Source organism: Hirundo rustica, chromosome 25 (genome assembly GCF_015227805.2).
Source record: "Hirundo rustica isolate bHirRus1 chromosome 25, bHirRus1.pri.v3, whole genome shotgun sequence".
NCBI lineage: Eukaryota > Metazoa > Chordata > Aves > Passeriformes > Hirundinidae > Hirundo > Hirundo rustica.
In genome coordinates, this window is record NC_053474.1 from 245317 (window position 1) to 271802 (window position 26486).

Here is a 26486-nt window from a genome sequence, read left to right on the forward strand (position 1 = left end):
CCCAACGTCCTGCGCCGCTCCCGAGCCGCTCCACGCCCCTGCCGTGCCTCAGTTTCCCCATTAGTCCCTTTGACCCGCTGTCCCTCAGCCCCGCTGAGCCCACACGGACCCCGAGGGCCCCGTCAAACCCCCCCGGTGCTCCCGCAGCACAAGGATCCCACTGGGAGCCGAGGATGAGGCCAGGACGCGGCTCAGTGCGGCGGCTGCAGCTGCCGCGCGTCTGCAGGAGCCCATGTCCCCAGGTGACACCGTCCCCCAGATGGTCCCTGGCCCGTCCCTGCAGTGTGGGAACTGGGCTGGGAAGAGTCAGGACAGCGTCAGCACCCGGGACCCTCCAACAGGAGTCAGGGGACAGCCAGACCCTCTAAAGCCACCAGTGAGCACGGGCACAGACACCAGCTGGTCACCGGTGCTGGGAGAGGTGGCAGCTGTGTCCCGTGTCCCAGTGCCGGCCGGGCCCTGGCACAGCGCCCGTAACATCCCCCCTGTGGTGCCCCTCGCTTGTCAGGGGAGGGGTGAGGCCAAATTCGTGCCACATCCCAGCCCTGGCTGTCCCCAGCGTGGCACTTTTCAGGGCAGAGCAGGTGGCACTTGCCACCTCGGCAAAGGGCAGCACTGCACGGATGAGACATCTCCTGTCAGAGCATTTCAGAGCCAAAACCGGGTGAGGAAAGGGAACCAAGAGGGATGTACAACTCCTTGATCACCACAGATATCTGAGCTCAGAGCTCAGCACGTCAGGGGCAGCTCGGTGTGGAGCCCTGGCAGGGGTGCTGGAGGCAGCACACAACGGGACGCAGAGGAGGAGGTGCTGCCCGTGCCCCTCTCCCTGCTGGGCGAGGATCTGGGCTGCCAGGGGAATCCCTGGATCTGCCCCTGCTCCTCCTGGCACCCAGCCCCGCCAGCGGCCTGGGACAGGAGCGCACCAGCACCGTGCAAAAATGCCAAATGCCGAAATGCCAGTGTCCACGCGAGGGGACGGCCCCGGGGACAGGCTGTGCCACCGGCGTGCTGCCCGGTCAGCAGGGACACGGAGCTCCTCCAGCTCGGGCTCCGGGCTCGATGCTCAGCCAGACCAGGGTGCCGAGGACTTTAATTGATGGCGAGCCAAGCCACGCCGGGCCTGGGCTGTTTTCTAATCCCAGTGTAATTAATGACCTTATCTTTGCCCAAAGCCATTTAGATTAAGTGGCTGGTGTGATGGGCTCGGCGGCTCCGGCTGCACAGATGGAAGAGCCGCGTTTGTCTGGGGATTAGCGGAGGGCAGATGGAGGGAAGTGCCATTCCCCATCCCCAAACCTCCCGGCACTGACAGCAGCCTGAAACATGAGACCACAACAACTTTCTCAGCGAGCCCTGGCTGGGGCTGGCGAGGGATTCCTGCATTGTTTGTCCCTTCTGCAGGGCCCAGAGCAGCAGAAGGAGCAGCAGGAGCTGCTGCCAGCACCAGGAACCGGCGTGACCCCGCCGGGAGCTCGATCCCAGCCCCTGCCTGGAGACCTTCAGACAGCAGAGGTACAACACAGCGAGGAGAGCAGCCGACGGCAGGGACGCTGCCCTGGCTCTGATTCAATAAACTGGGGGCAGCCCCCACCTCTCCAAGGAAGAAAACCCACCTGCATCGCGGTGCTGGCAGGATCAGGGCGCCGGTCCTCCCTCCACTTCCCTGCTGCGTGGACAAGGAAGCGCGGCTCACCTGCAGCACCTGGGAGCCGGGGGGAGAAGGCCTGGGAGCCCCTGCCCGCCCCTCCAGCACAGCCCACCCCCAGCGGGCTCCCGAAGAGAACAGGCCCCCGTGGAAGAGGAATAACATGTATCCGTGGGGATAACAAAGTTCATATTACACCGATTAAGGATATCTAATCCATCTCTACCAGTATGGACATCTGACTGCGCCCAGGAGCCGGGGCAGATAATCCCAGCCCTCCTTCCCAGCGCTGCCCCGGCCATCCCGGCCTGGCCTGGGGAGATGACTCAACATCCCCGAGCTGTCGGTCACAAACCAGCTCAGCACACGGGGCTCCGTGCCCAGCTCACCTGTGTCCACCCAGGCTGGGAGAACACGATTCCACGACCTCGTGGCTGTGTGCTGCATCCAGCACTGGGCTGAGCCCACATCCACGGGCTGAATCAGCATGGATGGCAAACAAGTCTGGGCTGGAGAAGAGACCCAGCAGCACCGCAGTGCCCAGCATTCCAAAGCTGGTGCCCGGCTCTGCCCAGTGCCCAATTCCCAGCTCTTCCTGCATATTCCCTTCAGCCTGAGCTCCCACACCCCATCCCACGGCCCGAGGCAGCTGCCCCACGGGGCTACAGGAATAATTCCACGCCGAGGAACACAAACCGGAGGTTTAATCTAATCCCTACCAAAGCAGGAATCTCCAGAGCCCGTGCTGGCAAATCCACCCACGCAGCCCTTCCCTGGCAGGATGAGCCCTGGCTCTTGCCACACGGTGCAGCACAAGGAAAAACTTGTGCTCTACCAAGCCTCAAACCCTCCCAGGTTTGCATGTGCCAGGAGAATCCCAAAGGCCCTGGAAAGGCTGTCCTGGTTTCACCAGAGCGGCATTCCAGGCACAAAATGGCACTCGCATCCTCCAGGAACAGCACTGGGACACCAACTGCCTGGCGGACGCAGCACCAAGAATGTGCTGCTCAGTAGCTTGGATTCAAATTTGGGGCCGGTTCCCAGTGCCAAACCACAGTGTAACCCCCCGGGAACTCTGCCTTAACTAGGACAGGCTCATCTGTTGCAAACTCGATGAGATCATTTCCAAGTTCCTGTTTAACAGGTGCCAGCTCCTCCTGCACCTGCTGTGTGCACAGGGCTCCCTGCCCCCGCCACGCTGGGAACATCTGCTCAGCTCCCCCAGGAGCTGTGGAAAAGGTGACTGGGAGAAGGAAGCAGACCTGGATCTCCTGCCCTGTGCCCAGAGCAGGGAACCGGGCCAGGCAGAATCAGAGAGCAAGGAAACCGCGCTTGTTAACAGGGAGGGGAACCCACAATAATCCTGCTACTTTATTTGCATATAAAAGAACAAAAAAAATATCCTCTCCACAATAAAGACAGCCAGAGCTCCCGGCCAAGCCGGAGGAGTCGGGGTATTTCTGTCTCTGAGATCCACACAACCAGCAGCTCAGCCATTCCAAGGATGCAGCTCCAGCAGGAATTCACACTTTGCATGGAAGGACGCTCCCAGCAGCCTGGCCCCGGGGCCCGGCCCGTTCCAGGCATGGGAACACAGCGGGATGAGGCCACATGAAGAGGATCCGATGCAGCCGATGGCCTTTGCCGTCACACACCTGCCTCATCCCAAAAAAAAAAATGACTCAGCTCCTCGGCCCAGGGCTGCCCAGGACTAAGGAGCTTCCTCTGCGTGCAGCTGGATGCACAGCTGCTCCCTTTTCCAGGCTAAGGCAAAGGCAGGCTGCCATCCTCGCCCCAGGTCTCTGCGTCCCCGCTGTCCCCCACGGTCCCTCCGGCGCGGCCGGACGCCTCCAGCTTCCTCCTCTTCTTCAGGTGGTGCAGGTGGGATTTGGACCGCGTGTGAGCTGGAGGAAGAGGCAAACAGAGGGTTTAATCTGTGGAATTTGGGGGAGGAAACGGCCGAACCCCCCACACAGGGCAGAGCACCCTCCCTTCCCGGCCTCCCGCACAATTCCCGAAGAAAAGTGAATTTCCAAACCCTGCCCTGGCTGGAACAGGAAACTATCCAAACCATCAGGGCTCAGAAGAGGATAAAGCTCCCAAACCTCCTCAGGAAGAACTGAGAGAGGGAAAAATCCTGGTTCTGTGTAAGCAGAAGATTCCAGGTTGTCACTCCCAACAAGTCTGCTCCCAGCCTCTCCAGGGAAGAGGAATGTGTTTCCCAAGAGGCGGCACTTTGCAGGCTGCAGGTGAGGTTGTGCAACTCCCTGCTCCCCATGGAAAACTGCCAGGATCATTTGTAGGACTGGATCCCTGCACCACAGCACTGGGAATATCCTGTGCGTCCTACAGGGCAGCCAGGGAAAAGCCTAGAGCAGAATTAAACTTCTGAATAGCTCCAGGGCAGCGCCCCAGCCATGAGAGCACCGCAGCAGGAGTCAGATGGGAACAGAGGGGTAATCCCAGGGATTCTGCATTTCTCGGAGAAATCACATCCTTAAGGACAGCCAAACCTCCTTATCAGCGGTTTTATCTCGGAGGAGGCTTTGTCTGACCACCTTGGCGGGGAGGTTTTGCCATTTCCAAGAGATCGGAGCAGCAATTAAAGCACAAACTTTTCAAGCAGGGCCTTAATTAAATGAGGGTATGTGCTCTGCTGAATTGAGGCCCTCAGGTGTTTTCCAGCCATCCTTTTTCTGCCAAAGGATGAAATCACATGCAAAGCTGCTGCTTTATCACAATGCTGGAGGGTCACCCTCAGCCTGAGATAAAGTCTCACCTCCTGCAATTTGTCACAAGCAACACCAAAGCTTCCCCAGTGGCTGAGGAAGCACCAATTGCTGCTGCTGTCTGGGGAGCTTTCTCATGAAGTCCATACAAATTGTAAAATCAAACGCAATTTTAAAATCCCCCAGAGGCAGCAGGGAACCGGGAAGCAGTTCCCAAAACTCTCTGTCACCTGACTTAAGAAAACAGACCAGAGTGCAGATCCACCCAGCTCCCAGCACTGTTTTTCCATTTTTTTTCTTTTCCATTTTGCAGGCGCAAGTAACACCCAGGATTCGGAGCATTTTTCTCCCACCACCTGGGGATGTGAGCGATTTCAGCTGGATACAGAGAATAACAGAGGGAGGCACTGTCACCATGGATTGGTACCTGGGGTCATCCCTGAGGACATGGAGCCGCAGCTGTGGGATTTGGGGGGACCTCGAGGAGCTCCCACTCGGTCACAGAACTTGCTGGACCTGAAGGATGACAGGGACCCCGAGAGCTTTCAGTTCTGGACAAGCAGAGCTCCTTCAAACACCTCCTGAGACAGCTGAGACTGGCTAAAATAACAACTGCACTGAACTGATCTCATTGCAAGGAGCCTCCTCTTCAGAGCCAGCTCCTGTCTTTGCTTTCAGCACTTCCCAACGCCTCAGTCAGGAATAAGCAACTCCTTCAAGCCCAGCAACCTGGGAAATTTATCTTTGGTTGTGTCTGCATCTGCTGGTTTTGGCTGGGGCAGAGTTGATTTCCCCCACAGAAGCTGCTCTGGGGCTGTGTTTGGATTTGTGCTGAGCACAGGGTTGATAACTCGGGGATGTTTTGTTATTGCTGAGAGTTCTGGAAGTGTGTCAAGGCCTCTTCTGCTCCTCACAGCAACACAGAGGGGCTGGGGGTGCACGGGGGTTGGAGGGGACACAGCTGGGAGAGCTGACCCTGGATTACCCCAGGGATATCCCAAACGGCTCAGGCTTCCTGGGGGCAGGAGGAGGAAAGGGGGGGACACGGGGATGATGGTGTTTGTCTTCCCAAAAGTCACTGCAGATGCGATGGAGCCCAGTGTTCCTGGGGATGGCTGAGAATCTGCCCAACCACGGCAAGCAGTGAATTAATCCCTTGTTTTGCTTTGCTTCCTCTATTAAACTTTAACCCGACCCATGAATTTTCTCACTTTTATCCTTGCAGTTGTCTCTGCCAGAGACAGGGAGTGGGTGAGCGGCTGTGGGGGGCTCAGATGCTGGGGTTAAACCGTGGCCCTGCGCATCCTGTATTTGGGGGACACATGGAGATTTACCAGTTTCATTTCTGCAGCCTGTTTCTCCATGACTTTTTGTTCCTGGTTCTCAGCATGACCCTCCCAGCAGAGATAAATTCACTGACTTAATCTGATTCCAGCTGAGCTCTTTTAAAGTAAGTCTATTGAAAATAGAAAATCCCTTTCTATTACTATTACAGCTAGGAATAGTTTAAAAAGAAAAAAAAAAAAATACACAAATAGGAAATATTGCAGCAAAATGGAACTATTAAAAACATTAAGAAACTTCCATTTACACAAGAGAATTTACACAAGAGAATTTTACAGGAGAGAGATTTGCTCTGTGCTTTTTGAGGAAGCATCCAGAGCGTTGTGAAGGACCAGGAGCCCTGAACAGAGCAGCTCTGAGCCTGATGCCTCACACAGACCCCTGGAGCGACGCTCCCTGTGTTTACCGAGTGCTGGGGAAGGGAGGGAAGCCCAGGGAAGGGGGAATCCTGACAGATGGTTCCTGTGGCACGGCTCCTGCAAATGGCTGCAAACAGCCCTTGAGAGGCCGGGATCACGAGCTGGGGGTCATCCGGCCCCAGGGGAGCTGCTCCATCTCCCCACAGCCCCAGAGCCCTGCCGGGTGCCCCCCGTGCCCCGCCTGGCCCTACCTGCCCACTCCCTGTCCCCGATGATGAGTCTGTCACAGAGCTCGCACACGCGGTGGCTGCGCTTGTTCTCCTCCTCGTCGTGCTCCATCCTCAGGGGCTCTGCCGGGGGCTCGCGGCCCTGGAGATCAAACAATGCCTCAGACTGGTCTCTGCCGCGAAAATTTGCCTGCGTTCACTTCCACAGAGTTTGGGATGGGAACTTGCCAGACTCAGACACCGAGGCTGGCAAGGCAGACACCGGAGTTTTACCAGGTGCAGCTGAGCACCGGGGAAAATATTCAGCTGAGACAACAAACTTCTACTGCTGCAAGGAAATGCCAAGGCTGGGCACGTGAACAGCCAGCCCTGCTCCAGGGAGAGACTGTGTGCCAAGTGAGGGGGCCTGGAGACCACGGAGAAGTCAGGCAGTGCCAAGCCCAGCTCCCCAGTACCTGGATGAAGCTCTCCACGATCTCCAGGGCAGGTTTCAGCACATCCTCCTCCCACCGCTGGAGATCAGACACCTCCAAGCCATAAACTGGGGGCACGTTGGGCCCAGGACCTAGAGAAACACGAGGCAGGTCAGCAGCAGGAAGCCCCAGCACCCGCTCCCAGAGCCCAGGGGAGCAGAGGGATCTGCTCTCTCCTCTCAGCGTGCAGAAGCCAACAGCACCACGCTCTCCAGAGCCAAAATTCTCTCCTGCAAGCAGCAGGAACACCTCAGGACTCGGGGAAGCATCTTCACAGCTGGCTGCCCTTGGGAGAGTGTTCTGGAATCTGAGCGTGCCAACAGCCCATCACAAGAAGCAGCGGCTCAGCCCAGCCCTGTCCACAGGAGGCTGGGAGGATGAAAGAGCTGAGCAGGCACAAAGCCACCACACCACGCTTACAAGGAGATGCAGGCATGGAGCCTGAGGAGGGATCTGAGCGTGCAGGTTCCCACTCAGAGCTGGGACTGATTGTGCAGGGGCTGGTGCTCCTGGTTGCTGGCAGCAGGACATGGCAGGAGATGCTTTATTGATGACAAAGGACAAGCTCACAGCCACCCCTTCGGTCTCCCCTGGCCCAGCGCCAGGGCACAGGGCACTTGCTGCAGCCTGGACAGGGTGCAACAGCTGCCCTCAGAGAGCACCTGCTCCCCAGCGACCTGGCTGCTCTCCATGGCTCACCTGCCCTCCACGGGCACCTGGCTGTCCCTGCCTGGACAGAGCCGCCAAAGGCTCCACGTGCCAGTCCCCAGCAGTGCTGGTTTTATTGCTGTGCCCACAAAGCAGCCCCTTTCAGGCCCATCTGAAGCACACCTGCCGCCAGAAAGGTGAGCCCAGCCACCCAGCACATGGCTCTGGCAAAGCTCCTGCGCCTCCTTCAAAGTCCATCTTTTTGTGACTCGAGTTTCTCCCCGCCTTCTCTTTTTTTTTCTTTTTTTTTATTATTTATTTTATTGTTGTTTTGCCCCTACTGAGCACCTTTCAACAAGTGCCCGGCTCCCAGCTGCTGCTGCTGGCCCTGCTCCAAGGCTGGGGCTGGGATGGGGAAGTCCTGCTGGCTCCCTGCCACTGCAGAGAGCGTGGCCCGGCCTCCGAGAGCCACGGGGCTCCTGCTCCTAATCTGGAGGGCAGCTGTCAAACGGGCTTCCCTCCCTGCCAGGAGCGTGTGTGGGTGCCTGGGGACCCCTCCCCGAGCCCCTCAGGAGGATTTGGCAGCAGGAGCTGCAGGGATGTTGTGGCCATCATCATCTAGCGGTGCGTGACACAGGGATGAGCCCCTGCCTGGGATTTTATCCCTCCTGGTGGCACTGCTGCTGGCAGGGGACAGGGCACAGGGGTACAGGAGGAGGAGGAGCTGCTCTTGAGTGTCTGGGACGAGAGGCTGTGGGCAGGACACATCTCAGGAGGGGCAGGAGATCCGCTCTGCAGCCCCAAGCAGCGGGAAGGAACTGGGGCTGGCAGGGCCTGGTGGGTGGATGGGGACACGGGGTGGCTCCTGGGGGGTCTGGGTGGCAGCAGACTCCCAAACACAGGCTGCCCCACAGCACCAGTGTCCCCTCTGGAGCTGGAGTGGGGCGCGAGGAGAGGTGGGAACAGAGGACTCACGTTTCAGGAAGCGGTTCCGGACCCACTTGTTCTGCCTGCGGGCGTATCTCTTGGTCACCTGCTTGAGGGCCTGGATCCCTTCGGAGCAGGGGGATTAGGCAAAAGGAAAAAACCCAAAGGTCAGTGTGGCTGTCGGCTGGCTCCAGGGGAGGGAAATCACACAAGAAAGAAGTTTGTGCTGTGTGGCCCCATTTTTACTGCCAGCCTGGGGGTCTGTGCCTGCACTGGGGAGAGGCTGAGCCCTGACACACAGTGGAGGGGCAGCGGCAGCGTGGAAAGGCTGCACGAGGTACCCCAAATATCCCTGAATAAACAGAGGGGGCAAAGGGCCCAAACCCTCCATCCTGAAGCTTTTAGCAGGTAGGACAACCTGTTCAACTGCTCTCCAAATGCCCAATTCTCGGCACAAATGGAGCCCAGAAGCGCTCATCCCACCCAGCAGAGGATGATTTACCACCCTACAACTCTTCAATATTTAGTACCAAGCTCATCAAATCCCTCCTAATCATCTCCTGGCAGACACAACAAGCTCCTTCTGCATCAGACTTGTTTTCAAGCCTTTTATCATTTCTGTGGTTTCTCCACCTCCGCCTCACACTGAACCCTCCTTGGCACAGAGGGACTTTGCCTGGGCCCTCGCTGTGCAGAGAGCAGCTCCCCTCCAACATCAGTCCAGACATTCCTGAATAACACACCACCCAAGGGTGCATCCCTGCTGACTGATGCTGGCATTCCTTGTCACCACAGTGCTGCTGACATGCTGAGCTCTGCTTCATTCCTCTCTTCTAGTCCTGCTCTCCACAGCATTCACACCCCAGCTGGGATCTCCAGACCACACCTTGTGACCCTGCACACCTCGCAAGGAGGCCTGAGGGGATGGAGGGATTGCTCTGGGAGGGCTCGGAGATGCTATCCAAGCACTGGAAAACAGGTCCCTGCCCCTCTGGGCTGGCAGAAGTGGGAAATGCAGAGAGAAAGGTGCAGCTGGGGCTGTGACCTTGGTTAGACTATCTTGTGGTGTCACCTGGAACTTTGTGGGGCACACAGGGCGCTCCTCCCACCTTTTTCCAGCAGCAGGGCACTGGTTTCGGGTGAGCAATTCCCTTCACTGACGAGGAACTCGTGGAATTCCTTGAAGCCGATGGACTGGAAGATGCCATGCTGGTAATCCTGCCTGGAGACCCAAAGGCAGCGGTCACAGCCACCTCCCCTGGAACAGCAGGAGAGCTCCAGAGGGAGGAGCAGGAGGATCTGGCTGCTCACCCACCGGTTCTCTGCCACCTTCTCTTGGTTGTAGCGGCGGTGGAAGTCCCGCAGCTCCTCCAGCAGCCCCGCAGCCACCATGTCATCCACCCGCTTCTCCAGCCGTGCATCCAGAGCTGCGGGAGGAGAGCAGCACGCGCTGAGCCGCGGGCAGCCGCGTCCTGGGGGGCTGCACGGCCTGCCAGGACACGGGTCAGCACTGCCAGGCTGCTGCTCCAGCTGAGGAAGGCAGAGCCCGGCGCGTCAGGGAGCTCTCTGGCACACCCACTGATGCCAGAGGAATTGCTGCCTTCTCCAGGGAGGAGGCTGGGGCAGGAGCAGGGAGCCTGCCCGTCCTCTCACCTGCCTGGTCTGCGTGGAGCCACAAGATGCAGGAATGTGGGTATTTCAGGGGCCCACCTAAGGGCCCCCCACCTTCCTCCTCCTGCTGCTGGTGCAAGATTTCACTGTGGGGGATCCCTGTCTCTTCAAACACTTGGAGGCTCCTGGAAGCAGAGACACACAGAGCTCCGAGGCTGGCTGAGAATGAGCGTTCCCGTTCCCCCAGCAGCCCCGGGGGCTCCAGCAAAGGGAACCGCAGACACCTGCCGAGACCCAACCCTCTCCCGTGGGGGTGTCATGGGTTGACATAGTTTGGTTTTTAGTTAAAAAGGAATACGGAACATTGCCCTGTCAGGACCTTGGAATTGCTTTGGAAAGGACAGGGACCTATCAGAAGCCAATTCTTAGCTGCTGGCATATGGTCTGACCACTGAGAAAGCTGAATACGACTTTTGGTAATACCCATAAAAAGCTGAGACTGGTTCAGCCGCTCTCTTTTCCCTCCTCCTCGGAACAGGAATCAGGGCCGGTCCCGCTGGCGGCCCCCGGGTCCCCCACCCCACTCTCTCGGCAGCTGCCGGCGATGGGAGAGGACGCTGCCGCTGACGTCTGCAGAGCCCCCGAGGGCAGCTCCGGGCTCGGGTCCCTCCCAGCCCCTCCCGGGCCGGGCTTTTCCCGGGAAGCCACCGGACCGGGGGACGGACGGGAGGAGAAGTGGAAGAAAGGATTGAGGAGTTGCTTTGTTTGGCGGGACGTCTCTTGTGAAATCATGGAGAATGGACTAACCCTCCCTACAATCTGTGAATGCTGTTTGGGGATGCATGGCTCTAGTTAGAACAGGAGGAAAAGTGAGATGAAGCCCTTTGCTCCTAGGGGAAAAGGAGATCTTTAGTTCTTGGGATGAAGATGATTCTGGAGATAGAAGAAGAGAATCTTTGTTTTAAACTAGAGGAGGCATCCTTTAACGGTACCCTGGAAAGCAGACACGGCCCACATGCAGCGTTGGGAAAGCTGCTAACAGCAGGGACTTCACAAAGGCGGGTTCCTGGGCAGCTGTCCCTGTGAGAGGCGAGACCCACGAGGGAACTGAGCCATGGTGTCAGCGGGGAATCTCCATGGAGGTCCTAAGAGAGACTCCTCTCCCAAGGAATTGATGAGAGATTATTTTTAAACGGTGAAACTGACTGAAAACTACAAGTTTCGTCTCTTTACCTTGTTTGTGGGAAAGTGAAAGTAGTGGGAGAGGAAAAGTTTTGGAAGTTTCATTTTTTCATTCTTATTTTCTTCTTTTGGTGCGTGTTAATAACACAACCTTTGCAACCTTTAAGTTCAGGCCTGCATTGCCTCTCCTAATCCTACCTCACAGCAAACACTGGAGCCCTCACAGGGGGAGGGCAGGCTCCAGCCTCGTCCTGCGCACACCCAGCTCCTGGGGGTGCAGTGCTGGCACCCAAGGAGCCCAGAGCACAGCCGCCCACTCCTGCCTGGCACCGGGACAAAGCCCTGCAGGGGACAGGCATCTGGCTCCAGCCCTGCCCTTTCCAGCCAGGCAGGGCTGCAGGGAAGGGACCAGCGCTGAGATGCTGCTGTGGAGCTCTTCCAGCGCAGGCAGGGGAGGAGGGAGCTGGAGGAGCTGTGCCGGTGCCCAAGCCTCCATCCCCCTGCACCGTGCGAACGGGGTGGGCGGTGTTCTGCTCCCCGGGGCCAGGGCTCGGCTGGGAAGGAGCAGCAAGCCTGGTCTTGCTGCCGTGCTGTTCCCACAGAGCTCAGCTATGTCACCCAGCCAGCAGGGCAGCTTGCTCTTTAAATAGCTCCAGACAAACCCTGCTGCTGCCGGGGCACGGAGCGGGAGCAGCCCCAGAGCACAGCCCAGCACCCGAGGCAGCTCAGGCTGGGGCTGTGTGGCCAAAGGGCTCAGATCCCAGAGAGTCCCCAGCACCAACGCTCCAAGGTCCCCAGGCACCGGCTAAGAACCCAGGAGCATCCAGCCAGGGTGGGAATGCTCATCCTGCCGTGCTCCCAGGCACACAATTCCCTAGGAAAGGGTGCTGGGCCCTGGCACCTCCTGCCCCTGGCACGCCAAGCTCACCTGGCCACCTTGCGCTTGTCGTGGGGGTGCAGCTTGGCTGCCATCTCCGGGTCCACCTGGCTCAGGCGCCGATGGAGCTCAGCACTGTCCAGCTGCTCCAGCTCCACCTTCCTGTCACTATCCGGCCTGGGGGCACTGCTGGGCATCTCCTGTGGGGCACAGGACAGCCCTGAACCAAACCCTGTGCAAGGCCAGCGTAAGCAACAAGATCCTCCAGAGCCGTGGGGTGAAGGAGGGGCTTTAGGTTCTCCTTGCCCCACCGAGCCAAATCGCAGGAATTCTGCCCTAAACACGGGGTTCATCCTTTCCCAAAGGGATTCACAGCTCCCCACAGTACCTTGGTGTTGATAAGGACCTTCCAGAGCAGGGACTCAATGTAGTAGTTGGTTCCTCCCACAACAATGGGGATCTTGTCCCGGGCAAAGATATCTTCAATGTGCCAGAGTCAAGGAGTGTAAGCAGAGATGCAGAGCAGGGGGGCAGAGCTGTGGGAGCAGTAGCCTGTGGGGCTCAGATCCCACTCTCCCAGCCCCAGGGAACCAGTAAGGCCGCGGGACAGGGTTAGAGAGGTCCCTCATCTCTCATTACTCTCTGTCACCTCTGCCAGCCACCACCAAAACTCAGGGACACTCCAGGGCTTCCAGGGAGGGCAACACTCAGCACAGATCTTCCTTGGGCTATCCTGAGGATTAGCTGGGTAAAAGGAGCCCCGAGCCCCTCTCACCAGCAGAATCCTCTGAAAAAATATAGTCAGTTGGGGTGTGGAGAGCCCAAACATGGATCCCCCTGGCCGAGGAGGGGGGAAGCCCATTGCTGCTCGGCCAGGCAGGCTGCAGCATGACAGGATATCAGAGGCACAGCTTTGTCCCTGAAATCCACCACGGTGTAGTTGGAGACAAGGGGATCCACGAAGCTGATCATGTGGTGTCTGCAGAGACGCTGCTCCTGCGGGGAAACCTTGTTGGTGATGATGTCCAAGCCCTTGTACACCTGGGGAAGAGAAGAGCCTGTCCTTCACCTCTGTGTCCCGTGAGAGCGGCTCTGAGCACCGCCGCTTCCCCCTGTCCCCGACACCCTCCCAGCCCCTGCTGGTGTCCAGGACAGGCAGCACGGGCAGGGGCACGTGCCACGTCCAGGCAGGGCAGCAGGAATGCTGCCAACACCTGCTCCTGCCAGGGCCAAGCTGCCTCTCTCTGGTGTTTGTTCCTGCCCACGGGAGATGAACCGTTGAGCCCAACCGCTCATGACTGCTTTCCTGGCTTGGAACAGCCCTGTAATTAGGGGTGGGAGGGCTGACCGAGCTCTTGGACAGTGCAGTCAGAGCCTTGGCAGTGTCACCAGCCCTGCACAGAGCTCCAAAGTGAGGGTCTCCGAGCTGCCCCCTCCTCATCTGCTGCTGCAGCTAAAAGCTCAGGTGTGCTGTTCTCCAAATGTTTCCAGCACAGCACAGAGTCTCATGTGGGGACAAGGATCACTGCTTCCTGCAACACACAGAGATCTCTGTGGATGCAAACCACAACTCCACGAAGCCTCCTAAACACACACAGCCTCAGCTCATGCACGCCTTAAAAGCCTGTGACATGCTGTCGGCTCCCCGAGCCCCATGGATACAGAAGGCAGCAGGGCAGTGATCCCAGGGGAATGAGGCACTGTCCTGGCCCAGGTACCAGAAGACACTGGTGAGCACAACCAGCAGCATCCCACGTCTTCATTCTCGAACTGGGGATACGCAACCTGTGAGAGCACAGGCGAGCTGCCGGGGCGGCTGAACCAGCTCTGCTCCCACCTTGCTCAACTCTGGCACTTGGAGCTGGGAGAGCCAGGGCTGGCTCCTGCTCCCATCCCAAAAGGCTCGCCCGGGGGGCAGGAAGCGAGGGGGAGAGGGAGGGCAACCAAAGCCTGCAGAAAGGCAGCTGCCCCAGGGGACGGTGAGCGGGCAGGACGGGCCCACACAGGCAGCTCTGCCAACGTGCCCCGTGGCTGCGGGCAGCCTATTGATCCCTGGGCTCGGCAGCTCCATTCAACACAGGGCTCCAGCCAGCACAGAAAACCTCAGAATTCAGTGAGCTTTGGCTCCGTGCCTGCTCTCCCCATTTCCAACCCTCCAGCTCCTCCGACTCCCACTGCCTGTCTGAAATCACGGCGAGCGCCGAGGGCTGGCGGGCGGCTCCGAGGCAGCCAGCAGCTCCCAGTGCCCTGCACAGGCACAGCCAGGATCCACGGCTCAGGCTGCTACCCCCGGGTTCTCCCGGAGATTAAACACCCAGAGCCTCCCGGAATATCTGGCAACAAGGGGAGGAATGCGGTGTCAGTGTGTGGGCTGGGAGGAAACAAAGGCAGCCTTTTACACACAGGCAGTAAGCCCGGAGAAGGTTTCCACCAGCTGGCTGTCGGCAGGGCCTCGCACCGAGACGTCCTCCTGACACTCATTTCTATTTTCAGCCAGCGGCTCAGATAAGCCTTTGTTGCTTTCTAAGACCCCAAAACAGATTAGCGGCAGCCCGGAGCAGCCGGGCTCCGAGACACGGAACACAAGCCAGCACTAAAGACGCTTAGCCTTGACGGCGTCCTCCCACCTCTGCGCTGAGCCCCCGCGCTGGGCTGCAAGGTCAGCGCTGCCCCTTTGGAAAAGGTGGGGAAACTGAGGCAGGACACACAAACACCCACGATTTTCAGGATCTGCAGCCGGGGAAGGGCAGGCTCTCCCAAATCTTGGCTCTGCCGCCAGTTCCGCGCATCATCCCAAACTGTCGGCACTGGGGGGAAAGCACCATCCTCACCCTGAGAGCAAGGAGTGTAGGAGGTGACGTGACAGACCCCAAACACATCCAGGCCATCTACGGCCAGGAAAACATCAGGATTTCACAGGGGTCACACTGGAGAGGGGCGTGGAGGACCCAGACCAAATGACGGCGAAAGGAGAGCACAATTTACTCCCTGCCATGAGAACGATGCCAGCAAAGGCTCTGGAGATGCCCTGACTCCACACACTGAGCGATAAATGTGTGCCACAGCAACTGCATCACCACTCCCAAGGGAGAAATCCAGAGGGGACACAGGGATCCGGAGGTGACAGTGGGATCCTGTGATGGGGCCCTCACCAAGCTGGCACGGGGATCCCTGCATGTTCACTGCCAGGAGTGAAGAAACACCCTGCCTGTCTCTCCAAGGAATTACTGACTCCTCAGCAAAACTCACTGGGATGACAAACAGCAACAGAAAGGACAAAAAGAAAGATTAGGAGGCCAGCAGATTAACCAGAGCTCCTGAGCTGCAAGCAGGCAGCAGTTAAATCTGTAATTTGAGCACAGCGACTCAGAGCCATGACGAAAACACCCTGGAGATGGATAGAGGGGTGCCTGTGTGTGGGAACAGGTGGGCTCGGGGCTCCCCAGCCCCTTCCCGAGCCTGCCTCCCGCTCCAGCAGCTGCCCAAAACACTGCCAGCATTTGTCAGAGCTGCTCGGAGCCCAGCGATGAATGCACAGAGGGGGCTGAGGGCGACACGGCCGCCGGCAGCTGTCGGTCCCCAATGAGCAAAGGGATTTCCGAAGCCCAGCAAGCCTCCCGCGAGGAGAGCAGGGCCAGCCCTGCGTGGCAGGGGGACACGCCACGGGGAGACACGGCGTGCCACGGGAACAAAGCCAGCGAGAGGGCGAGCGCGGCGGGGGCCGCGGCGGGGGCTGCCGGGCTCCCCCGCCCCGCCAGCACGCTGCATTACGGGATAAAGCAGCCGAGCTGCTCGGCCCTGGCCCCGCAGTCACGCTAGAATGAGATTAAAAGGAAAGCAGGACAAGAGCCACCGGGGCCCGGATGCCATCGGGCGCCGGCAGCAGGGTCCTCCCCGCATTCCCATGGTGGGGCCCAAAAGCAGCACAAAACGCGCGCTCCGAGTCCGAAATGTCCGCCAGCGGGGATCCACGGCGCGCCAGGGGATCCATGCCCGGAGCTCGGGATGCTGCAGCAGCCTGCTGGCCGCAGCACGGTTCCAGCCACTTCCCCAGTGCTAGAGACGGGCAAAGCTCCTGCGCTTCACGTTTTGCCCTCTCAGGATTTCAGTTCAGCTCAGACCTCACTCTTTCCCCAAGAGCTTAAGGGAAACATTCCATAAAATTACTTTCTGATTGCTTGCCCCAAATTCAGGGGACTGAGATTTTAAATTTAGCTCACTGGGTCACAAACAGTGACCAGGAAACGGGGGGGTGGGCACAGGGCAGCGGGAGCTGATCTCTGAGCAGCACAAAGGGTGTCGCTTTTTAATTTTTAATAACTCTTCCCCAAATCTCTTGGTGTCCCTTTGCTGATGCCAGAGGATACCACCCTGGGTGCTGCTCACCACCAGGTTACTCCACCTGCCACCTCCCCTTTCTCAATCCTTTATACCTCTCTATAGCTTCTGGCGGGTTAAAATTAAAACACCTTTGCTCTGGTTTCATTCCAAAAGGTGAATTTATTGGGGATGGGGGGCTTAAACAAACACTTAGAACAAACTCCGCAGTTTCAGTTGTGCTGTGCTGTTTAGACCCCCCCGGCAGGGAAGGGACACAGAGGCACTAATGACACGAACCCAACAACGGCCCACTGGGAAAGGCACTGGGGAACTGGGGAACTGGGGAACTGGGGACAGGACAGGGGCACCAGGACACCGGAGCTGGGACCGGGGCAGCAGGATGGGTTCCAGGCTGGGACAGGGACACCGGGAGCACATTCAACGGGCAGGATCCATGCCGTGGGCTCTCCCCTACAGGCACTCGGACACGGGGCACGGGGGAGCCGGAGGGACCCGGCCCGGGGCCTCCGGAGCTGAGCTTCTCCAGGCCCGACCGCGCCCCGCTGCCCCTCCGGGCCCAGCTCGGCCCTTCCGCGGCGCGGCCCGTGCGGCCCCGGTACAGGCCGGACCTCCCCCGCTGCAGCCCGGACCCCTCCCGGTGCAGCCCGGGCCGCCCCCGGTGCAGCCCGGGCCGCCTCCCAAGGCCCCGGCCCGGGCCCAGGCCCCGCCGGCGCTCCGGGCGCGGCTCCTCCCCGGCCCGGCCCGGCCGTACCTGCATGGAGTCGGCGCTGACGATCTCCCCGCCGAGGCGCAGCCCGAGCTGCAGCGCCAGCGCCGATTTCCCGGTGCCGGTGGCGCCCAGGATCACCACGAGCGGCCGCGGCGGCCGCGGGGCCCGGCCCAGGCAGAGCGCGGCCGCCGCCGCCATGGCCCGGCCGGGGACGGGCGGGCGGGACGGGGGCGGGCCGGGGCCGGGGCCGGGGCCGCCCCCGGGGAGAACGGGGCCGGGCCCCGAGCTCCGTGCGCCGGTGCCCGCCGGGGCTCCCCTCCCCGGCCCCGGCCCCGGCCCCTTCCGCGCCCCCGCGTTCCCCGTCCGTGCCCCGGGTCCCCACGCCCGGCCCGGTCCCCTCCCCGTGTCCCGGGCGCCCAAAGCCGTCCCCACTCCGCGGCCCCTTTCCGGGTCCCCCGTGACCCCCCAGGCCCCTGACGCCCTCGCCCCGCTGGGGCTCTGCCCCGCGGTCCCTTCCTCAGCACCCAGCGGGAAGGATGCTGTTGCCGTAGCAACGGGGCAAAGCGATGAGGAGCGGGGCTGTTGCCACAGCAACGGGGCAGAGTAGGATGCTGCGAGGGGCCGCTGCCGTGGCAACGCAGAGGAGCGCGTTGCCGTGGCGACCGCAGCTTCCACTGAGGCTCGTCCTTCCCATCGCCACGGCAACAGGAGGAGATGGGGAGCGGGCGGCGGAGCGGAGGGGAAGGGGAGGCCGTTGCCATGGCGCCCCGGCGGTGCCGATCTCCCCGGCAACACGCATCCCTCGCCACGGCAACAGCGAGAGGAGGCTGCGGGCCGGGGGGTGTGGGCAGCCGGCCCCCCTCGGCAGGGAAGGGATTATCGCCGCCTCGGGAAACTGTCCTAAAAATTTGCCAGCCCAGGCGTGAAGGCGGCATCGAGCCCGCAACACCCCCGGGCCGGCGCAGGGACGGGAGGGAAGATGTGGTGGGCGAGCAGAAGCGGTTTGGGGGGCACAGCAAAGAGCAGGGTGTTGGCAGGGCGGTGTGCATTAAAAAAGGACGAATCCAGGCCCTCGCAATGCCGACTTGTGATGGTTGCAGCTGACTCGCACAAATCGCAGTGCTGAACGAGCGAGGAGGAAAGCCCTGTGTGCTTATTTTGTTCATTTCATAGCAGTTTCAGTCTCCTTCCCTCACCCTGACCGTGACAATATGAGAGGAGACACGTGCTCCAGTAACCAGGGAAGATTCAGGTAGAGACGTAGGGATGCAGGCTTTAGGCAGGAGAACTCAAAGGTGTTTGCAAACTGCAACTCAGTTCTTCGCTTTGAAGATTTGGGCTTTGGGGACATCTCCCACTGGGGACGGTCTCAGCTCAGCCCGTGGATCTGCTCATCTCTTCCAAGAACCATAATTAATATTTTAAACTTCCTGTGTACCTTCAGCAGGAAAAGAAAAAGCCCAGCTTGCTAAAAGCCTTCTCTGGAGGGTCACCTTGAGCTGAGAAAAGACGACAGACTGTGAGTGTGAGTGTCACAAAACCACAACAAAAATAACTGTTTGAGGGGCTGGGACATCTGGGCTTTGTTTCCTGCGCATGAGCGAGGTGTCAGATTTAGGTCACGCAGCTCGCTGGTTAAGCTGTGGGTCATGGGAGCACCTTTTAATGCAGCTCTGAAAGGCTGTGACACCGTGTGATGCAACGCAGAGTGCAAATCGCTGCTGGAACCGAAGGGGATGGGTGTTTAAGGGCTGCTGTGTGGCAGCGTTGCTATTTAAGGCTCGTTTGCCCCGGGTGATGGAGGCTCCAGCAGCAGCTCCTCGCTCCTGACTCCTCAGCAGTAACATAATCCCACATCCCTCCTGCATTTAGAGTAAGACTCCTGCTGCCAGGACAAAAGAAACCCAAACGCATCAGGTGTGGGGGCAGCAGGGAGAACACACGCATATATAATTCCATCCACTTGGCAGGCCTGGGGTATGGAGTTCTCCGGTGCCCCTGGAAGCGAGTGGATTGCATTCCCCCTCCCTCTAGGGTTACTGCCAGACACAGCCCCGGCCCCGGGCCTGTGGGGCAGCGACCACCCCACAGCCCCAAACCCCATTAGGGGGGTCTATAGTTACATCAAAGCCTGGGCTCTCTGCCCTTCCTTGCCAATAAAACCACTTAAAAGGGGGAAAAATAATCCAGGTGATTCATTTCCCTGGCCCCACCACCACGACTGCCTCTTCTTCGAGCGCTGGGAGGAAACCAGGACAAAGAGCTCAGTCTTGGTGCAGCTGAGCCCTGGTGCAAAATAGATTAATTTCCATTCATGCCCAGGATACCCCAAAACCCGGGGGCCAGAGCAGCTCCCCCAGGAGCACCATGGAAACCCACAGCCGACTGCATGGAAAAAGCCAACCCAGGCTGTTGCAAACTTATTTATTTATGAAGTATGAGGTAATGAAGAAAGTGCTAAATCCAACCAGTGTTAACTCTAACAGTTCTCAGCAGGGACCTCAGGGTGCCACCCTGCAGGACCACCCCTGCCAGCACCCCCGGGAGGGGACAGGGGACTCTGCCACCCACACACCCCCCAGGCTGGGCAGCAGGAGGGCACAGACAGGGAAGGCAGCGCAGCCCAACCCGCTGCCTGCAAAGCCCAAAGCTTCGCTGGGGATTTTAAGTGGCTGCTGGTGAAGGAGAACTTGCAAGGGTGGGAAAAGGGGTCACAAGGATGCTCACAAGGATGGGAAAGGGATAAAACCCCGTTATTGCAAATGGGTGGTTTGGAGAGCTGCAAGGGGGTGAATGGCCTCTGCGAGGACTCAGCTCAAGGGTCCAGCAGGAACCAGCCCCTTCCTGATCTCCCTAAAGTGCAGCAGGACTGAGCCCTCCCCCACACCAGGAAATCCCCCTTAAAAAAAAAAAAAAAAAGTTTTAATATATTTATATATATATAAAAAAGCAAACTCTTTACCAATACTTCTCAAAAAGTGGTACAAAAATACAGTATAAAAACACAGCCTCCAGTATAAGACTCGCAGTTACAGCAGCAGTTTCTAGAACATAAAATCCAGGACCAGCTACTGTGTGAAGTGTCAGGGAAGTGAGGTACGGCCCAGCCGAGCAAGGGGATTGCCCACGGGTGCTGTTCATCCCGGTGAGAGGCACATCCTGCCATCACCACCTCCATGGGATCTGTCCAGAGGCGAGCCCCGTGCTGGGCTCTGCGTCTGCCCGCTGCCAGGAGCCAAGGCAGACGCAGTGGCTTGGGATTTTTAGGGTGAGGTGGATGCCCAGGGGTAGCTCCCAGCAGTGCTGTCAGTGGCAAACGGCAGGAAAGGGTGCAGCGGCGGCTGGGGAGGGGGAATATATTTGAGATCTTGGACTGGAGCAGTCACTGAGGAAGCTTCACAGCAGGGACAAGGGACATCTTGGGACACCCAGTGCCAGGAAGCCAACGCCGGGCAGGTGATGCTGTTGGGGGGTCTCTGCTGTAGAGCCACTGCCGCAGCCGCTGCCGTGTGCTCCAGCCCTCGGGACCAAGAGTTCAACAAGCAACGAAAAAATTTAAAAAATGTGCAAATTGAGAAGGAGCTGGGGGGCTGTGGGGACCAGAGCAGGGGGCACACCGGTTGCTAGTGCCCCTTAAGGTGAGCAATCCTTTTGAGCAGCTGGGTCTGGCGCAGCTGCAGCTGCCGCTTCTCGGCCGCCATCCTCCTCTCGGCACTGATGAGGGACTGCAGGTACTCCGAGGATTTGCTCAGGATCACCACTTTGGGGGTCTTGGGGCAGCTGGCGAGCCCGGGCACCTGGTCCCGCAGGGCCAGGAAGCGCGAGCGCAGGTCGTTGCGCCGCTTGCGCTCCAGGTAATTGTGGTTTTTCCTCTTGGCCACGTCCTCGCTGTCCGAGCCGGGGCTGCTGCTGGGTTTTGGCAAGGCAGGCTCAGGCGGGGTCACGGCAGGGGCCGGCTCCACGGCGCCGGGGGGCTCGTCCTGCTCCTGCTGCTGCTGCTGCTGGGGTGACTCGGGCGGAGGACAGGAGTCCGGCGGCGAGCGGGCGGCGTAGTTGTGCTGCTGCTGGTGGACGGAGATGTGGAAGCGTTTCATGCAGGGGTCCAGGGGGTCGGCGCGGAGCGTGATAGTGACCGGCTTCCTCAGGCTCAGCGATTGTCTCTTGTCCACTGTCACCACATCGATCTCTTCACCTTCTGCTCTCGTGGCAAAGAAAGAACAAAATTCCGCGTCAGCTGGGAGTGCCAGTCACCTTTTGTCACCTTTTTGGGGGTCCCCGCAGCTCCCTGGACAACCTCCCCACTACAGTTTGCTCATGCAATGTAAACTCTGCCACCCCCAGAAGGGACTGAGTGATTTAAGAGCCCTTCCAATACCACCACGTGGGAAGGAATGGAATTCCCTCCCTGTTTCATGCGCCTGGTCCCCCAAAATTGGACTGGGAGGCTTTACTTCTGCCTCGCTTCAGCCCCAGGAGCAACATGTGTTCATCACAAAGGATCATCAGCAAAGAAACACCCGAGCCGTGCTGCGAGGGGGGGAGAACTGGAGGAGCAGGACGTGGGACGGCCTAGTTCCAAAGTTCATCCCGGTCGGGTGCTTTCATGGCCCATTGGAATTGTAAATGAGGGATTTAAGGGCAGAACTACCCTTTGTTCCCCTTGGCCGCAGCTTCCCACCTCGGTGACTTGCTCCTTTTCACAAGCGATAAAGCCCATTCAGCCCCGGCCTCCCGGGGACAGTCCCGCTGCGCAGGGAGGGAGAGGTGAAGAGGCCCAACAGCAGATTCTGAACCTCAAAGGCATCTCAAGCCCAGAAACAGAAAGACCCGAATAAAGCCTATTTGGCCCCAAAGCACTCTGCCCGTTGCCTCTGCAGTTGTCCCATCCCAGCGGCAGAGCTGGCTTTGGGGACAGCCCGGTGAGCAGGCTCCAGACACGTCCGCGATTGCTCTCGCTTCAGGGGATGGGCCTCCAACTTTTTTCCTAGGCTTTGAGGGAAAATACAGCCACTTGCCAAAGGTCCCCGAGATGCTCAAAGCCCAGCAGCACCGCGGGCAGAGGCCTGGCCCCACTCTCTAGTGAGGGTGCCAGCCGTGGGCTTCTGATGGCGGCCTCCAGGCTTTGGGGTTCATCCCAGGAAGCCCAAACCCGCCGGCACTGGAGCTGCTGGGCTGGGGGACGCTCATGGGTGTCACAACCCGCGCCGCCTCAGCCCCGTACACACACACACGCTCATTAATAAAAAAGTGGGACCGCGCAGCCCCGCCCCCCGCGGGCACCCATTGGCTGTCCCGCGGGGCCGGCCGGCCGTTCTCCCATCTCATTGGTCCGCGCTCCTGTCCATCGGCGCTGCCCCTCTCATTGTTTGCAATCTGTTGCTTTTTGTTCGGCGCCCACGTGGCGCGGCCGGACCCCTCCGGCACCCCCGCGGCACCGGGACCCCACCGGGACCCCATCGGGACCCCCGCGGCCCGCGCCAGGCCCCCGCAGATTTGGGTTAAGCCTCTTAACGCCCGCGACCTGGCTTACGGTCCCCGGGCTACTAATGGCATTAAGCCCCGTGCCATGGCTCACCGGCGCAGGTGGCGGCCACCGGCAGATTTATTAACGGGGTCACGGCACCGCGTCAGCCCGGCCTCCGCGGGAGCGAGGGAACAGCGCACGGGCCTCCACGGGGCTACGGGGCGGGGGGGCTGTGCGGAGCCGGAGGGCGTTCGCAAATAAGCGCCGAAAACTGGCGTGAGAGCGGAGAGATGCGGGGCAGCGGCACCGCACCGCCCTTGGCGGGGGGGTTTCGGAGGTTTCCGCGCCCCAGCCCGACCCCCCGCGTAAGCACCCACGCGGGACAGGCAGACGTGCCCCGGGGCTGGGCTGGGACACGCCGCGGCCGGGGCGGCTGTTCCTGCCCGTCCCGCCTCGGGGGACGCGCCGCTGCTCCCAAACCTGCCGCCCCCAGGGCATCTTTTGCCTTTTGTCCCGAGGGAAGCCCGTCCCGAGTGGGCCGTGGGAGGAAGAAGGGGGAGCAGCCCCCTTCAGCAGCGGCAGAGCGCGGTGCAGCGCTCCAAACCCCAAACTTTGCGCGGCGAGCTGCAAACTTGCCCTTCAACCTTCCCACGGGATTTCCGTGGGGCCGGGACGAGGGAAAGGGGCCACCAGAGCCCCGGGCAACAGCCGGAGGGAGCCCCGCGCACCCTCCCGAGAGGGACAGGGGCTTCCCGAGGAGAAACCCCGCGGGAAGGGGGAACAGCCGAGCCCGCTTTGTTCGTGGGGCCGGGACCGGGGCTCGCTTGGAGCCTCAACAAAGGCGCAGCCCGGCTGGGAGGATCCCTGCACGCACAAGTGTGGACACGCGTGTTCCCCACGCCGGGCTCCAGCGAGGCTGGGGCACCGGGCAGCCCGGCGGCGGAGCGGCTCCATCCCTACCGGAATCGCTCTGGCCCTCGGATCCCGAGGACGCGGGGATCTTGCTCTCGGCCAGCGGGCAAAGGAAGACGGCAGCGGGATCCACGCACTCGCTGACGGAGCTGCTGAACCCAAAATCCTGCGCGAAGGACGGTTTGTGCGGGGTGGCTCTCTGCGTGCCCGTGGAAAGTTTCTCTGTCATCGCCTTCTCCAGCCTCTCCCGCGCTGAAAAACCGCTCCACATGCAATCCTTGAGGATGAAAGCGCTCAGGTTCCCGAAGATCTGCCCCGTCCCGATGAGATACTCCGGCTCTTCCCCGGCGAGGCAGTACCGGGAGAGCCATCCCGGCCGCTCCTCCGCCCCCGAGCAGCACCCCTTCTCCCCGGGGGTGCCCAGCGGGGACAGCGGGGGCGTGGGCACCAGCTCGAACTTCTTCCAGATGTCCTCGCTGGGCGCCGTGGAGCGGTGGAAATCCTCCTGGGCGTCGTGATCGTAGAAGTAGTGCTGGTACGAGTCAAACTCCATCTCTGCGCGGGGAAGGGGGCGGCCGACAGAGGAACGGGCGCTCAGGAGAGGGGCAGCCCCAGGGATGAGGGGGGACCCCCACCCCGGCGCCAGCCCCCGAGCCGGGACCGCGGGCGCATTGTTCCCCCCGCTCTTATAGCCCGGCCGCGGAGCCCGGCCCCGCCCCGCCAATCGCAGCGCGGGGATTTGCATAAAGGGCGGGACCGAGCTCCTGCCCCGCCCCGATGGACTCGGTGATGGGGCGCGACCCCCCCCCGCCCCCCCGGGGGTCCCCGGTGTCGCTGCCGGGGATGCGCACCGGGCTCTGCGTCAGCCGCCCCCCGTGCGCTGGGCTGGGGGCTCCTCGCTGCCCCCAGGAGCGTCCCGGGGGCTCCCAGCGCCGTCCTTGGCCCCCCGGGAGGGGCAGGGTCCGGGGATCCCCCTCTGCCAGCGCTGAGGAGGGACACGCAGCTGTGCCACCGGCCTGGGGACGAGGGCAAAGCTAGCTGGAGAAGAGGGGACAAGTCACAGGAGGCATCAGCTGCTGCCGCGGGTGATTTTTGAGGGCTCTTTCTCATCCGTCCCCCCTGCCGGGCTGTCACCCCAGCTCCTGTTGGGCTGCCCAGCTCACACTGGACGGCAGCAGAGCGGCTCCGGCACTGGGCAGCAGCGGGGTCACTTGGTGTGCGCGTCCAGCTCAGGGCGCCGCCCTGGATGCCACCTGGAGTCATCCCCAATCCTTCCCAAAGCCCTCATTCCCCCCCTGGAAGACACCAGCTCCAGCAGAAAGCTGGCTGGAACGAGGAGGGGCTGTGGGGACACCAGAGGAACACAGCTGGGACACAGTGCCCATGAGGAACGAGGCCTGTGCACGGAGGAAGGGTTGGGAGCCCCCAGGGGTGTCAGGAGCCACAGGCTGCAGGGAATTGGGGTGTCCTGGGACAAACACTCAGCTCCCACCAGCAGCATTTTGCCCATCAGCACCTGGCACATCCAGCCTTGGGGTCCGGAGGGACACGCTGTGTCCCTGGGGACACGGGTGAGCTCAGCAGGACGCTGCATCTCTCCAACGCCAAGTTCCTTCCCGAAAGGGCAATAAATGTTGTGAAAACACAGCGGGGCTTTCACCTCCTGAACATCAGTGTTAGACACACACACAGAGGTGCAAAGTCCAGCCGGAACCGACAGATTCCCCTCGCGGCGTGTGTGAACCCACTTCAGCCCCAGCGCCCTCCTTGCGCCTCCCGCTGTGGGTGAGGCGGGGGATCGGCCCCAGCCGGCAGCGCCGGGAGCGGCGGGGACTGGGGGCTGCTGCCGGGGTGCAGCACGGGCCCTGGAGGGAGGAAGCTGGCCCAGCCCAGCCCAGCCCGGTCCATCTCGGCTCCCCCGGTCCCCTCCGGGCCCCGTCCGCCGCCACCGGCGGGCGCCTGGCGCCACCTGCTGGGCCCCGGGAGCCCCGTCCGTGTGGCGGCGGGGACGGGGACGCGCGGGTGACACCGCACCGGGCACCCCCCGCCCGGGGGACAGCGCTGCCCATGGCTCCGTGCCTCAGTTTCCCCACTGCCAGCGGGCACTGGGCAGGCAGAGGAGCAGGGCTGGGAGCTGTCCCGGGGTGCCCAAACAGGGGGTGTGTCCCGGTGTGCCCAGGTGTGCCCCGGTGTGCTCTGGTGTGTCCTGGTGTGCTCTGGTGTGTCCCGGTGTGTCCCGGTGTGCCCAGGTGTGCCCAGATGTGCCCCGGTGTGTCCCGGTGTGCCCCGGTGTGCCCCGGTGTGCTCTGGTGTGTTCCGGTGTGTCCCGGTGTGCCCCGGTGTGCTCTGGTGTGCCCCGGTGTGCTCCGGTGCGTCCCGGGGCAGCTCTGGCCCTTCCCTGGCTGGCTCGGGGCCCGGCAGACCCTGCGAAGCTTTGCCAGCTCCAGCACCCGGCCCGGGACTGTGGTTTCCCAGCCGTGGGGTCCCGGACGCTCTCCTGGCTCTTCCAGAGCAGCCCCGAGCCCCAATCCTGCCCGTAACGCCCGCGGGGCTGGGCAGGAGCTGCGGGGTGCGGGAATCCCAGCGCACCCCGAGCTGATGTTCCCTTTACACCCCGATCTCAGCTCCGGACGCAGTCCCCAGCCACGTTGCCAGCCCCGGGAACGTCCCCGAGCTGTCACCAGCCAGAGTCCTTCCACCTCAGGGCTGCTCCTGCCCTTTCCCCTCTCTGGGGACCGGGGCCGAAGCCCTAACTTCCTGCATCGCCCTGCACCGAGGGCAGAGACTGAGCTGCCGCGGAGGTCTGTGCTGTCCCAGCACCCGCGGTGACAAGGTGACACGGCTGGGACACGGCTGGGACACAGCTGGGACACGGCTGGGACACGGCTGGGACACGGCTGCGCTGGCGCTGTCCCCAATCCGCGGGCACAGCGCGCACCCGCCCGCCGCCTATAGCGCCCGGACACGTCTCCTTCCTCCCTTCTTTCCTTCCTCCCTTCTTTCCTTCCTCCCCGCCGCCTCGGGGACCCCCCCCG

At 61.0% G+C, this 26486-nt stretch overlaps 2 protein-coding genes across 3 annotated transcripts; both read right to left on the minus strand.

The window, feature by feature from the left end:
* Nucleotides 1-2980: 2980 nt before the first annotated feature.
* Nucleotides 2981-17273, minus strand: TRIT1 (tRNA isopentenyltransferase 1). Of its 2 annotated transcripts, XM_058423578.1 has the most exons (12): nucleotides 17118-17273; nucleotides 12924-13066; nucleotides 12414-12510; nucleotides 12077-12225; nucleotides 10009-10151; nucleotides 9671-9782; nucleotides 9465-9577; nucleotides 8404-8481; nucleotides 6763-6872; nucleotides 6332-6449; nucleotides 4805-4893; nucleotides 3415-3552 (listed from the first exon to the last, which is right to left on the minus strand). In XM_058423578.1, exons 1-11 carry the CDS (start codon nucleotides 17271-17273, stop codon nucleotides 4811-4813), a joined length of 1302 nt encoding a protein of 433 aa, XP_058279561.1. In that variant the 3' UTR covers nucleotides 3415-3552; nucleotides 4805-4810. The 2 variants fall into 2 exon arrangements, with proteins under 2 accessions (XP_058279560.1, XP_058279561.1); XM_058423577.1 differs by lacking the exon at nucleotides 4805-4893 and having other exon boundaries at nucleotides 2981-3552.
* A 1994-nt stretch (nucleotides 17274-19267) lies between these two features.
* On the minus strand, nucleotides 19268-24099 carry MYCL (MYCL proto-oncogene, bHLH transcription factor). Its single transcript, XM_040086193.2, has 2 exons — nucleotides 23500-24099; nucleotides 19268-21270 (listed from the first exon to the last, which is right to left on the minus strand). Exons 1-2 carry the CDS (start codon nucleotides 24002-24004, stop codon nucleotides 20699-20701), a joined length of 1077 nt encoding a protein of 358 aa, XP_039942127.1. The 5' UTR covers nucleotides 24005-24099; the 3' UTR covers nucleotides 19268-20698.
* Nucleotides 24100-26486: the final 2387 nt, after the last annotated feature.